General features: G+C 41.3%; 1 protein-coding gene across 2 annotated transcripts; it reads left to right on the forward strand.

The window, feature by feature from the left end:
- The first annotated feature begins 351 nt into the window (after positions 1-351).
- Positions 352-12,383, forward strand: tesca (tescalcin a). Of its 2 annotated transcripts, XM_018740505.2 has the most exons (8): positions 352-695; positions 5,702-5,771; positions 7,441-7,521; positions 9,691-9,830; positions 10,659-10,720; positions 10,836-10,943; positions 11,349-11,396; positions 11,497-12,383. In XM_018740505.2, the coding sequence occupies exons 1-8, from the start codon at positions 629-631 to the stop codon at positions 11,572-11,574; spliced, it is 654 nt and encodes a 217-aa protein (XP_018596021.1). In that variant the 5' UTR covers positions 352-628; the 3' UTR covers positions 11,575-12,383. The 2 variants fall into 2 exon arrangements, with proteins under 2 accessions (XP_018596021.1, XP_018596022.1); XM_018740506.2 differs by lacking the exon at positions 7,441-7,521.
- Positions 12,384-14,604: the final 2,221 nt, after the last annotated feature.

The raw sequence follows: 14,604 nt of genomic DNA on the forward strand, positions 1-14,604 counted from the left end.
GTCAAGCACAAGCTTGAAAAAACATGAAGGGAGTAAGAGGGTGTGTCTGAAAGATAAAATTCAAAGTTTGCTCAAGTTTCCAGTAGCCAGGTTAATACTTTAGTCTGAAGCACTCTAGAAAGAAGGGAAGTGTTACTGTTACGTATTTCTTTCCCTTCATTTTGTAAATCCGGAACTGTGACTTTGTGTACCACCTCTCTGTATTTCAGGGAAGTGAAACTTGTCTTAAGTGGTGTCAGGAAATTATTGGCAACCATCTCGCAGGATATATGATGACGGTCTTACATTTGTGGGCGTGCTTGGTATTTAAGGATGAAAAGTAGACATGGTAAGTGTTATTGTTCACTTTTTTGCTCGGTCCGAGGAAACCTGCCGCTCACGCCAGGTGCGCCACTGAACCGGCCGTTTGTGCATTAGGACCCGGGGGACGCCGAGCCGTTCTCTGCGAACCAAGAATTGAGAAGAAACGAGACGAAGAGATAGAACTACACAGGCGTGCACGCTGCGCGCGCTCCAGCAGTAGCGCACTTTTGCTCAGCGACACTCAAACCACTCCGAGTTTTTCCCTACTTCTTTCAGTTTGTTTTAGCAATAAAACAGTTATCAGGCTGTCATCTAATTAATAATTATGGGGACTTCGCTGTCTGCTCCTGATCAGGATGATGATTTTGAGGATCTGGCAGCCCGAACAGGATGTAAGTACAGAGTATGTTGCGTTTTTCAGTGTTTCCCCCTCCACTGTTTTTTCAGCTTGTTTCCTAAAAAATAAATCAAAATCAAACAAAGTGATCGAAGTGATGAAGCTAACACACTTCGCGGGCAATCGGACAGGTGATGCGGAATACTTCGGGAAATCTCGTTAATAGAAAAGGCCTGCTTCTCTGTTAATTTAAAAAAAAAAAAAAACTTTGTGACACTCTCGAATGGAATGGAAGTCATCTAAATCACGACGGAACTTCAATGCTTGTAGAATACTATAATTAATAGTGTATATAAAGCTGAAAGCAGGTAAGTGCAATACAATACCTGGGAACTGCAATATTGTATCATAGTACTTATTGAATACACTGTCCTGCATCCTGAAATGTAACAGAGTTGGCCCACGTTAATAGCATGATTAATTATTATTATTATTATTATTATTATTATTATTATTATTATGTCAGTGTTTATATTATATAATATTAAATATGTGTAACCTACTCCAAAGTATGCTTAGTTTCCAGTGGTGCTGCAATATGTCTGTTATAACCGTTTCGCAAACGTGTTTCTTTTATCTGCAATTGTAAAACTGTGATTGTCCTGCAGTGGAAAAGGGGCTCAAAGGTGAGCGGTGTGTGCAAATGCACACAAGACCCATGCTGGAGAGAGCAGGAGCGCAACATGTTCTTTATTTCATACAGCTGAGCTCCCAGCTTCCACGAGTGTGTATAACACAGTATAAAATATTTCTGTGAGGCTGCTGTTATAAACTTTACAAAGCAACCTTTGTAGTGTGTGTTCCTTAACTACGTTTTTCACATGAAACCCACCTTCATTATGAACCTTTGTTTATCTTCTGCCTTTGTGAATAGTGGCATATACATAGTGTGAGATGACCTTTAACTTTGGAGTAGGTTACACACATACTGTACACACACAGCACCTGTCCTGCTGCAGTACAGTATATTGTCTGGAGGTAATGGCAGTGTTCATGGGTCTTACAGCAGCCTGGGATGTGTCCCTGCCACCTTCGCATTGCAACATGACTACAGTACTCTAACTGTACACGGCTCTACCTGCTGCTCCCTCATAGCTCCTCAGGATCATTGACATCATACAGTATAAATCACAGCCTTTCATGGCATTCCAAGCCACCAAGAAGCTGCTGGAAAGTGTATTGTATGTGAAGAAAACTTGTTATTGTAAGAGATCCTCTGGCACAAATCCTGCCTGGCTGCAATTCCATTTATTTTTGGCATGAAACACCTCAGGATAAGGTTCATTATTTATTTTTTTTTAAAAAGTGGGTGTTTAATCACACTGTTCTGCTACATCTGTGTCCACTTTGCGAATAAACATAATTTCTCCATTTTGGTGAAGAAATATTTTTGTACAATTCGGATATAGACACAATAACACTTTTTTTTTTTTCCCTAAACTGCACCATCTGTTATTTAGTGTCTAGGCTTATTTATACTCAGATACTCTGCTTGGTGGATGTTTGTAAAAGAGAGTTTTTGCATTATAGTTTTAAAATATGAATGAAGTGCATTCTTTCCATCTTTATTTTACTGTGGTCTCCATGTGTCCAAACACTATCCACCTTTTTGTTTGCTTTAATTATGCTGATAAATATATTTACTCAGGTGTGGCCTGGTGCTGCTCAGTGAGAATAGAAATTTCTGGATGGATGTACCAGTATGTTACTGGGTTTCAACAAGACATTGCATTCAGAGTCGTTGGCAGCTCTTTTCATACCTAATATTTGGAAAACTTCAGTAAATATTTAATGCTCTTACTTAATGTGACATGACCTGTTAAATGTGCCATCTATGAGATCAATAAAAGGTTGGGTGTTTTTAAGTACCCCAAATTACCGTGAGCTCTTTATCATTACTGTACATACACAGCTTGTAAAGGTTTACCAGTCCCCTGTATTATTTCAGTGAAACATGGTAACTCCATGGTTTGTAACTACCATGTGAGCACCCAACACACTTGATACATAAGTAAGAGTATATAATCAATAAAAATATGTGTGTTATAGTAAAATGGGAAGTGAAAACTATAAATTGACATGCGTCAATAAATAATCTATATTTCCGGTACCGGAAACATTAGGGTTGTGTTCAACTTTCACTTTCAGATCTCCAATGAAGTGAATTCTCTCATGAAAATGTTCGACTATGAGTAGTCATTTCTGGAGCAAAGCAATGTAGTCTAGTGTAGGAGGCAGTGTAGTGGTTTGAGCTACCCCCTTGCAGTCAGTAGGCCCTGGGTTTGAACCCTATGCCCTGCTGTACTTCACCTGAAAAAAGGTACTTACCCTGAATTGTTCCAATAAAAGTTACCAAGCTGTTGTAAATCACTGTAAGTACTAGCTATACAGCTTTGAAGAACTGTGTTGAGTACAGGTGGTCCCTGGGTTATGAACGAGTTCCGTTCCTGAGTCTGTCTTTAAGTCGGATTTTGACGTAATTCAGAACAGTTAGGTATGGTGGGTATCTAACGTCAGTTTGTCAAATGTTTGTCTTAGTATATCATATATTGTGTACTTTTCTATGCATATAAAACATATTTAATATAACAATACAGTATCAGTAGTAATAATAATAATAATACTACAATGTAATGATGTAATGATAATAATGATAATAATACTAAAAGTAACTCCAGTATTTATAATAGAGAGACACATAGAACAAGGTAATAATAAATGTTACTACTGTCATGAACAGAGGACACAGAGGAGGCTGGACACAAGTGCAGGATCATTGATTCAGAATCAAAGGACTAGACATGTTCTCATGGTCAGGGATGGGCGAATGGTAGGTTGATCAGCGAACTGAACAGAGGCAAGGATCTGAAATCGTGGTCGAGGGACAAGACGGGTGGTCGTTATAAAAGAGATGTGGAATGGAACTGGGGAACAATGAGGGGCAGGACACGGAAGAGCAAAGCGCGGTAGGTTTGAGAACGCTGAGGGGACGGCTGTGATTCCACAACTGGGAAGTGGTTGAGGAGTGTCTTTTATAGGCGAGTGCTCCGATTAAAGCTACTGGTTGAGGTGCAGGGCGTGGTCATGACAACTACAGTATTTTTAAATAAAGCAAGAGAGAGAGAATGTGTGTGTGTGTGCGCGCGTGTGGGTGCAAACCATTAAAGAACCTTTAATGTTTGTTTTTCCAGTGTTCATTGACGTTTAACCTTTTTCTGATAGCTTTATTATTTCCGCTTTAGTTTCAGTTGTGATTGTTTTCCTTTTCTTTGAGACATCACCATCACTTGCATCATATTTACGCTTTGTTGCCATGGTTAGGAACAGGGGCCATGGTGGTGCAGTGGCGCAGTGGGTTGGACTGGGTCCTGCTCTCTGGTGGGTCTGGGGTTCGAGTCCTGCTTGGGGTGCCTTGTGACAGCTTGGCATCCCGTCCTGGGTGTGTCCCCTCCAGCCTTACACCCTGAGTTGCCAGGTTAGGCTCCGTGACCCCGTATGGGACAAGCGGTTCAGAAGGTGTGTGGCATGGTTAGGAGGGTTAAAAACAAAAAGGAATTAAAGCCAAATACAGTAACACATGAGACACTGTTAACAGCAATGTGGTCCAACTGAAAAGAAGGAAGTCTTTGTCCTACCTTGGCTCACAAACTGCTGTAGACGCGCAATGTTTTGATGCGGCTCACAAAGTAGTGCCAGTTTGTTATTACAAATCATTGTATGTAACTCGAATTTTTAATATAATAGGCTTAATATGAAGTTTTCATTTAACTGTTACTTAAGGGTGACAAAAAATTCACTTCCAGTCAGTAGGGGAGTGGTTCGTAACTACGGGTTGTATGTACGTTGGATGTTCGTAACCTGAGGACTGCCTGTACTGTAAATGAATAAATGTTAGTAACATATTCTGACCAGTCGGGTTGTGTTCTTCAACCACAAGGCCTTTACTCTGTGGCAGTGTCCTAATTGTTCACTGAATTGTGGTGACTTTAACAGTGTATACACTGTGCTCTTACTCTATATTTTACTCGCATTCAGTGTTTCCACTAAGACAAGTGACAAAGTGTAAATTTTTTTGTTTTTTGTTGCTGCAATGAAGCCCACAAACCCATACATCCTGAAACCCTGAACAGAAAGGAATGGAATGATGCATGTGGCAAGCATCTCAAACTAAGAAAAACCATTTGCCTTTTTGTTTTGAGCTTGCAGCATTAAGAAAAAACTGTTGTGCTGTAATGTGATAGTTGTGTTCTTATTAAAGAACATGTTATGCCAGTTTGTGAGGTAAAAATTTTTTAAAAAAATTTCCACCAACTTATGGACTGTCAGAACATTTCTTGGCACTTTGTTGTGTTGTCCTACCATGTTTACTCAGATTGAACCATGTGGATCAGAGTTAGACAGTAAGTGCAAAAAAATGTCATCCAATGAAATGTTTCTAAATCAAAACAAAATAAAATGTTTTGTTCTCAAATGTGTTTCATGTTACATAATTTGTGCTCTTCTGTTTATCGATTGTTGTTGTTGATTATAATAATACTAATATTCATAATATCCACATAATTAAATGTCTTGTATTGCATACACACACACGCACACATTGACTGAAAATGCTTGTCCCAAGTGGGGTCGCAGCGAGCATAATTACACCAAAATCAGCTAGCAAGAGCAAAGACAGAATTGTGCCTTTTCTATGTCAACTACAGTATTGCTGTATGAAAATTGCTGTAGTGCAGTTGTTCAAGGTCCTTACCCTGAAATGCCACAGTACGAATTTCCCTTAAGTAGCATTGCCTTTGAACAACTTCAAAGAGCACAGCACTGTAACTGACTTTGGAGAAAAGTGTGAGCGAAACAAATAAGTCTTTCTCAGCACATGTCATTCACGTCCAGCCGGTCTGTAATGAATCTGTACTGGGGCTCTTGGTTTGCTAGTGGGACGGTAAATCATGTGGATGTGGTTTTTTCTCTGGGCTCATGAGCACTGCTTGTCATCTTCCCTAGTTTCTCTGGAGCAGATTGGGAATCTGCACAAGCGCTTCAAGCATCTTACCAACAATCAGAGCACATTGAGGTACTTGCCTTCATTTACATACGAAACCTCTCTCTTTATTCCAGATGGCATCTTGGCCCTGTTGTTGTCACATTTTCTCTTTTTTATTATATTATACTACTACAGTACATATGTACACACACACACACACACACACACACACACACACACACACACACACACACATTTTCAGAACCACTTGTCCCATATGGGGTCGCAGGGAACCAGAGTCTACCCGGCAACACAGGGCGTAAGGCCAGAGGGGGAGGGGACACACCCAGGACGGGACACCAGTCCATCACAAGGCACCCCAAGCGGGACTCGAACCCCAGACCCACCAGAGAACAGGACTGTGGTCCAACTCACTGCACCACTGCACCCCCCATATACTACTACAGTATATTATATTATATTAGTTTACAATGAGACAAATGGGTTCTGAAAAATATTCTGTTACATTTTCATTAAAAAGGTGGACGCATAACCCTTGTAGCATCTTCCTGTGTTGTATCCTATGTTAAATTGCTCCAGTAAAAATGATCCAGCTCTATAAACATCAGTAGGGCTGCTCCCAGCTATTTCCAGGTCTTGATCAACCGCTACACCCCAGCCAGGCCCTTTCGCTCGTCTACTTCTGTGTGCTTGGTGTTCCCGCGCACGAAAGGCAAAGCATGGAGGTTCTCAGTTCTGGCTCCATTGTGGTGGAATGACCTTCCCCTGACACTCAAAATTGCGGAAACTCTGTCTACATTCAAGAAGGGTCTGAAAACTCACCTTTTCTGGACCCATTTCGCCCAAGATCTCTCCAACTCATGTACGGTGTAAATGTTCATGGTAGAGATAAAGCCAGATAAAGAATTAGCCAGATAAAGCCTTTATTCAGCCACTACTCCAGCAGTGTTTTGCTTGCTTGTGTATCTTATAATATTTAAAAAAAAAAAAAATTGGTAGGAGGGTATCAGGATTTGTCCATCCTGTGTTTTATGCACCTACTCAAATGATGAACCTCGGTGCAGCAAGTGGTAGGTAACAAACTAGGTTTACTTGAGTCACACATCTGCAGCTATGTCTCTTTCTCTTAATGTAATGCATAAGTTGTACTTTTTCTGAGTTGTACATCGCTTTGGACAAAAGTGCCTGCTAAATGAATAAATGTAAATATAAACGGGTAAATAAATGTAAGATGTTTTACAGAGAGGTGTCATCTAATGAATGTGTCTCTAAGTCTAAATGAGTGCAATGTGAATGTTTACAGATACATGTATTTGTTTAGCTGACACTTTTTCCAAAGTGACTTAGTCTTAAGGTTACAATTATAAGCTTACAAATATCAACCCATTTACTGGAGCAATTTAGGGTAAGTACCTTGCTTAAGGGTACTACAGCTGGAGGGGGGATCAAACCTGCAACCTTTGGATCCAAAGGAAGTAACACTACCCATTACACTACCAGCTGTCCCATACTCTGTAGTCTTCTGTAATAGTCTGTAATCGCAAAAGGAAAAGGTAATAAATCCATAAACCAGTAGGGTATTTTAATGTTTCCATTCCTGAAACACCGTGTTCAAGTATCGTTTTCAATAGGTTCTTACTGAGTCCTAGAAGAACAAAAAATGAGAACCCCTACTGAGGAGGACGTGATACTGTTGAAATATAAAATAGTTAATTCAAAAAAGTTTCTTTCTTTGCAGAAGAGAGAACTTTGACTCTGTTACAGACCTGATGTGGAACCCAATTCGCTCAGAAATTATTGAAGCTTTCTTTGACACAAGGTGGGTGGATCATACTCATGCTAATTTACACCTGTAGGCATCAAAAGCACACATTCAGTTTACTTCATTTATTTAACAGATGCTTTTCTCCAAAGTGACTTCCAATAAGCTCTATGTAGTGTTACCATCCCATACACCTTATTCACCAAGGTGATTTACACTGTGGGGGTGTGGTGGCGCAGTGGGTTGGCCCACAGTCCTGGTTTCCAGTGGGTCTGGGGTTTGAGTCCTGCTTGGGGTGCCTTGTGATGGACTGGTGTCCTGTCCTGGGTGTGTCCCCTCCCCCTCCGGCCTTATGCCCTGTGTTACCGGGTAGGCTCCATGACCCCATATAGGGTGTGTGTGTGTGTGTGTGTGTGTGTGTGTGTGTGTGTGTGTGTGTGTGTGTGTGTGTGTGTGTGTGAGTGAGAGATTTACACTGCTAGATACACTACTTACAATGGGTCACTCATCCATACATCAATGGAACACACTCTTTCTGTCACTCACACACTATGGGTGAACCTGAACAGTATGCCTTTGGACTGTGGGAGGAAACTGGAGGACTCAAATTCTGCACAGACCACCCAGGTGCTGTGAGACAGCAATGTTACATGCTCTGACACTGTGCCGCCCCACGTTAAACTATTGAAACATTTCTATTTCCCCAACGTTTTGAAACAACTGGGGTCAGAAGAACCAAAATACATTAGCTGAAACATATTGGTTGAACTACTAATCACACACAATCTTGGCAACATCTTGTCTGCCACCTTGGCTTTGAAGTTCTCTGTTTTTTATGGTCACACACACACACACACACACACACACACACACATTTTCAGAACCGCTTGTCCTTTACGGGGTCACGGAGCCTACCCGGCAACACAGGGCGTAAGGCCAGAGGGGGAAGGGGACACACCCAGGACGGGACGCCAGTCCGCCGCAAGGCACCCCAAGCGGGACTTGAACCCCAGACCCACCGGAGAGCAGGACTGCAGTCCAACCCACTGCACCACCACACCCCTTATGGTAACATGTGTCTGATTATTTCCAGCTGTTAAAAACTTTTGAAAATACAAACAGTTTCTGTCTGTTTAATTTTAAATGGAGTATTTTCTTCACTAATCTGTCGTCAGACATTTGAGTGTCATCTGCATTTCTGCATCTGGCCATTAGTTGATTGTAAAGAGCTTCCAAGCATCGTAGGAGTGTTAGACTGGATTAGCAACCTGTGTCCCATATTCTTGAATTTTCACAACAAATATGATGAATGCTGCATAAGTTTTTGGGATTATATAGTTGCACCGATCATGAAGAAGGAAAAATGAAACTTGTATAAAAGTTTTATCTAATTGCTTATGATAACACACAGTCTATGTGAACATAATACAGTATGTCCACAGAGCGCAAACGTGATCTGTCGTACGATGTTGACATAAGGTGGCAGAAGTCCACTTTTCTAATAAAACTGCCTCGGTTTGTCCAGTGATAAAGCTGGTGCCATGTAGACAATAAATGAGACTGGCCAGAGACCAACAAATGTCAAACACACACACACTTTCTGAACCGCTTGTCCTATAGGGGGTCACAGGGAACCAGAGCCTAACCCGGCAACACAGGGCGTAAGGCTGGAGGGGACACACCCAGGACAGGACACCAGTCCATCGCAAGGCACCCCAAGCAGGATTCAAACCCCAGACCCACTGGAGAGCAGGGCCCAGTCCAACCCACTGCACCACCACACCCCCTCAAATGTCAGACATGTTCAAGTTAATGAAAGAGAATAAAATTTCCAAGACAGACTGATATCGTGTTCTGTCCATGGTGCAGGATACCATGTGAGACTCAGCATCTCTGCATATTACAGCTGGTTGATGAAAATAGAATCAATTAATAACAGTGAATCTTTCACTTTAGCTTCACCTGATGTTTTACAGAACCTAAGGTGTGAATAGGTAGAGGGACATGAGTGTTAATGATTGTGCCATAGTGGTTGGGTTAACAAACAAATTAGGTTATGAACAGACTTCGTGTTAATTTTTTCCATAAGGGCACCGAAATATTCACTGAAGAACAATTTGCAAACTGGAGCAATGAAATCCATGACCTGTTGTGTAGCTTTCACTCAAACCCATCATGGAAGGAGCCCTAGCTTTGTGACCCCCTCCCTCCCTTGTCACCCTTTAGAAACTTTCAGCCCGGAGGCACAGGGTCTGTCCGGGAGATCACCTTCGAAGAGTTCCTCATCGTCATGTCCCACTTCAGACCCCCGGAGCTAAACATGACATCAGAGCAACGGGAAAGCCTGCGAACAAAGAAACTCCGCTGTGAGGGCACCTCCTGCCATCCTCCTATCCTAGCACCACATGCGAATCCTCTTTCCCTGTATAATCCCATGAACATGATGACAATGTAGAGGTCATATGAAGGAGATCGCTGGAAAACAGGGTTCCCAACACTTCAAAGTGATGGGAAACCCAACAACGCTGGGTTGAGAACAGTCAGCTGTGTAGATGGGAGCCATTTCTCAGCAGTGTTACAGTAAAGGTAAAAAGAACATGCATAAGAAATACAACTGACATTTGCAGAGAGCTGGAAGACTTGTTATACTTGTGTTAAAGTGGCACAGCAAAGGAGCACTGTTTTTTTCAGCCCATGAAGATTTCAGCAGCAACCAGTGTGTGTGGTTTATTAATGGTCCTCAGGTCACATTGGCAGCCAGAAGGAATGTTGGCTCACACTACAATGCAGTAACTTCCTCATGTGGGAGTGACAGCTCGAACCACAGGCCATCCATCAACAATTCTTTCCTGCCTGCTGCTCTTGCATTGTTTACACCCATGGTGTGTCACACACTTTTTGGTGGCCCGTGTCTCTATATGTGGTGAACCATAGAAGATACTGGGACAAAAGTGGATCTGAAAGAGATAGTTTTTGAGACCATTCTTGAATCCTGAAAGGAAGTCAGCAGTGAATTTATATAAATTCAGTATTTTAGGCATCATAGTAAATAATGTAGATGATAAACCGTTAACTGGACCACCGGAACCCATACAACATAGAGATGAACCATGTGTTTTAACAGCAACGCATACTGTATGATGTCGGGTCTTCTGAAGGGCAGAGGTCAATGTTTGTGTATTTCCCTCTCTCAGTTCTGTTCAACATGTATGACAAGGACAATGACGGGAAGATCACACTCCAGGAGTACAGGCATGTAAGGATGAACCCCCGTGAACACATGTGCTTCGTCAGTCTTCGTCATCACCCTCCATGCCATGTCAGCCTTCGCTCCAATGGCCTGTCTCAATTGTGTGCCGTCATTTGGCCAGGTGGTCGAGGAGCTCTTGTCACGCAGCGGCACAATAGGCAAGGATACGGCAAAGGACATCGCAGACGCAGCCATGCTGGAGGTGGCCAGCATCACCGTTGTTCACATGGTAAAGAATTTTCCCAACTGAAGTTACTTTGCTTTCTTCTCCCATTTCCTCCCACTCTAAAATATTGTGATTCAGCTCTATTTTATCAAATGCGCATTCAGATGGACAGAGGGTCCTGACCTCACTAACTGTCCACTACATAGTGGTAACAGTGATCAGTGAGTGGTGATATTTGTGCAAAAATATGTATATAAAAATATATAACTGTTATTGCACTATTTCTGCTGAAATACTATCACTCACTAATCACTTTTAATTTACATTTACTACAATGTGGCTTATCATTGTATGTTTTTTTCCAATTAGATATAAATAATTTCACAGTTTGAAATTATACTTCTGTTAAGTTTGCATGGATTTAAGTAAAGTCATGTACTCTTCACACATTATTTACGATTCCCTCAGGAGCCGGATGAATTCTATGAAGGAATAACTTTTGAACATTTTGTAAAGGTTTGTGATTAAATAATTTTCAACAATTTATTTTACTGCTTCTCTGTTTCCTTGATATTTTAAAAGGTTGAATCACGTAGATTACATATTTTCCTTGCAGATTCTGAAAGACATCGAGATTGAATCGAAGATGTATGTCCGCTTTTTAAATATGGATACCACGACTCTGTGCAAATGAAAAGTCTTCTCTTCAGAAGACTGGTAAACACTGTGGAGTTGAGCAGAAGCTCAACTGTTCACCTTGTATGTGTGTGTGTGTGTGTGTGTGTGTGTGTGTGTGTGTGTGTGTGTATGGAGGGGACAGCAACCAGCAACACTACTGAAACACAACAATCATTCAGCAATTTAATTTTTGAATGCTTCTTGATTGTCTATCCATTTATGTATGCATAAATATGCAAAATATGCACTTCTGATCGATTCTACTTTACTGTCTGCAAATAATCAGATTTGATCAATAAATGAGCAGTTCTAATGCAATGCTGTAGCAGATAATCACACAAGGTCATGTAAAAGATTAAACACATTTGTGTGAGTCATACTGGCTGAATGCTTTCCTCAGTACGGTGTTTGTTTTGGGATAAATCAGCCCTTTGTGTGTGTCATGTGTTCTGCTAAACTTAAACTATGCAGAGAGACACCCTGGAAATATGATCTTTTGTGTCAATTCAGTCTGTTGTTAACTTAATCTCTGTCTGTAGGCAACTGATGAAATAAGAATGTAATGCTTCAAAGTGTCGGCTCACACGTCAAACTGTTGAAAATGAAATTATTAAAGATCAGCATGTCTGCGCTAAACTATGGAAGTGTAAATTTGGCCAATTTGTGAACTGAGAAACAAAATGTGTTGAAAAAATGACATTTTGATGTGAAAGAGTGGCCCATGTGAGAAGGCCTTGAGGAGCTCAGCTGAGCTGGTGTAGAGACCCACTGAAGTGGCCGATCCTCCTGGGAGGAACTCAAAGGAATTAATGAAGGAAGGACATGCATAAGGTTTGGAAAGTAGGCTGGGGAGATGCAGCTCACTTCTATTATTATTATGATTTTCTTTGGACAGTTTTGGGCTTCGTGTCCTTTCCCCCAACACATATCACAAACAATATTGGCATTAACACCGCTGCTCACATATACACACACCCACAATCCTTCAAGCCAAGTGGATCAAGGTGTCAGAGTGGTCAAATGTGCCTAGGGACAGTCCTCATTTAGGACTTATGTGTACTGTATAATAATAACAGAACCTGTCATTATTATACAGTACACATAAGTCCTAAATGAGTGGGTGTGCTGCATTCCCAGAGTCACAATCTGAAAACTGTGTGTGTGTGTGTATGTGGGCAAAACATACTGGTGTCCACGTTTAGTGCAGTTCAATCATAGCTCCAGTTTGAAACTTCTTATTGTCATAATAGTGGAGATTGCCAGTTCCTGGTGTGGAGTTCTTTTTTACCACAGTTGTCTAATTTCTGAATTTCAGCACCCTGTTTTGTCGATGATTTCCCCCATGCGGATGGATGACTAAAGGATCTTAACCTGTGTCACCTCATATTTATACTGGAGTGAAACAGGAAGCCAGAGTTGACAACTTAGGAGTTCTTAAAGACCAGGTATGCTTGAAAAAGCAAAATGTACGTCGAGATGTACGTCACTTTGGAGAAAAGCGTCTTAAATGAATAAATGTAAATGTAAAATATTAACAGGAATATACTTGTTACATTTTGTTAATTTTTACAAGTGCCAATAACTGTTACACATGTTTTTGAGAAAAATGTTTTTTATGAGGATTTTATGTTTTAAATAATTATACCTCAGTGAACAGTTAGATTTCTCTCAGACTTTGAGTCCAGGACCAAGCAGAAATTTTTCTGCTCATCTTGACTGCAGGTGCCAATAATTTTAGGGGGTGCTGCACATCAGTATACATCAGTGTAGGTTTCACTAAAGAGTAAAAACAGTGCTAAAGAATGATTACACACCTTCATGTGGAGCATCACACTGCCAGCTCAGCCTTCCTGAGCCACATCCTGTCCCTGGATCAGCAGAGGAGCCCCAGGTGTGTCACCACCACTGTGTATTGCTAGGGACAGGGACCACAGTGCTCTGAGACAAAGCAAAATCTCTATTTCACACTGCTGCTCTGCACCACTGTGCCCCGCCCTCAATAATTTAGGACACAAGGAAAACATATTGTTACATCAACCCACACAATCTAAGAATTTTTATTAAATATATTATTATGCATTTATCTGTTATTGCAATACTGTTTGAGTAATTTGTAAGCTATTATTAATATTTTACATTTTGATGCTACCATTTGGAATGGGAATGAAATGTTAGCAGGTTGAGATTAAAATAGGTAGTGAAAATTATATTTACTCATGCTGCGTGCCTTGCAGTCATGCCCACAAATGTGATGATCAGCTCAGCCATGACCAACTTAGACTGACAGTAATTAAAGGTGGAGCGATGAAAAATAATGGGTGCAAAGAGTCTTTAATTGGGCTTTCAGGGGGACTCAGCTCAGCAGTAAAGTCCACCAGCTGGGATTGACCTGTGAACAGTATGTTTATGGAGGCAACAGCAAGAGGACGCAAAATACATGAGCAGGGCCTTTCGGCAATAAAACACAGACATGCCTTCTAAGGAGATGAGTTTCTGGAAAAAAGTGATCTGCCAAGCTACCAGTTAGCGCGCCTACATAGCATGCAGGAAAAAAAAAGCCTGGAAACATGTATCCCTGGATCCTTGTGTTACATACATTAGCGGTGTGAATTCTTAAAGTTGTTTTTCTATTTATTTTTTATTGTATTTTCTTAACTTATTTTCAAAAAGTTGTTTGTTATGGATAAGGGGTGTGGTGGTACAGTGGGTTGGACTGGGTCTTGCTCTCCAGTGGGTCTGGGGTTCGAGTCCTGCTTGGGGTGCTTTGTGACGGACGGGTGTCCTGTCCTGGGTATGTCCCCTCCCCCTCTGGCCTTATGTCCTGTGTTGCTGGGTAGACTCTGTGACCCCATATGGGACAAGCGGTTCTGAAAGTGTGTGTGTTTGTTTGTTATGGAGCCAAAGTCACAGCCTTTTGATTATTTAGTAAATTGCAGAGTAGAAGCATTGAACTAGATTTATTGAACTTCCTTCCAGTGCTTATAGCTCATGTCTGGTGTTTGTGAGTGCTGGTGATCAGGAACAAGGTGACAAATGCTGCACATTG

The sequence above is a fragment of the Scleropages formosus genome, chromosome 12, assembly GCF_900964775.1.
Source record: "Scleropages formosus chromosome 12, fSclFor1.1, whole genome shotgun sequence".
Lineage (NCBI taxonomy): Eukaryota > Metazoa > Chordata > Actinopteri > Osteoglossiformes > Osteoglossidae > Scleropages > Scleropages formosus.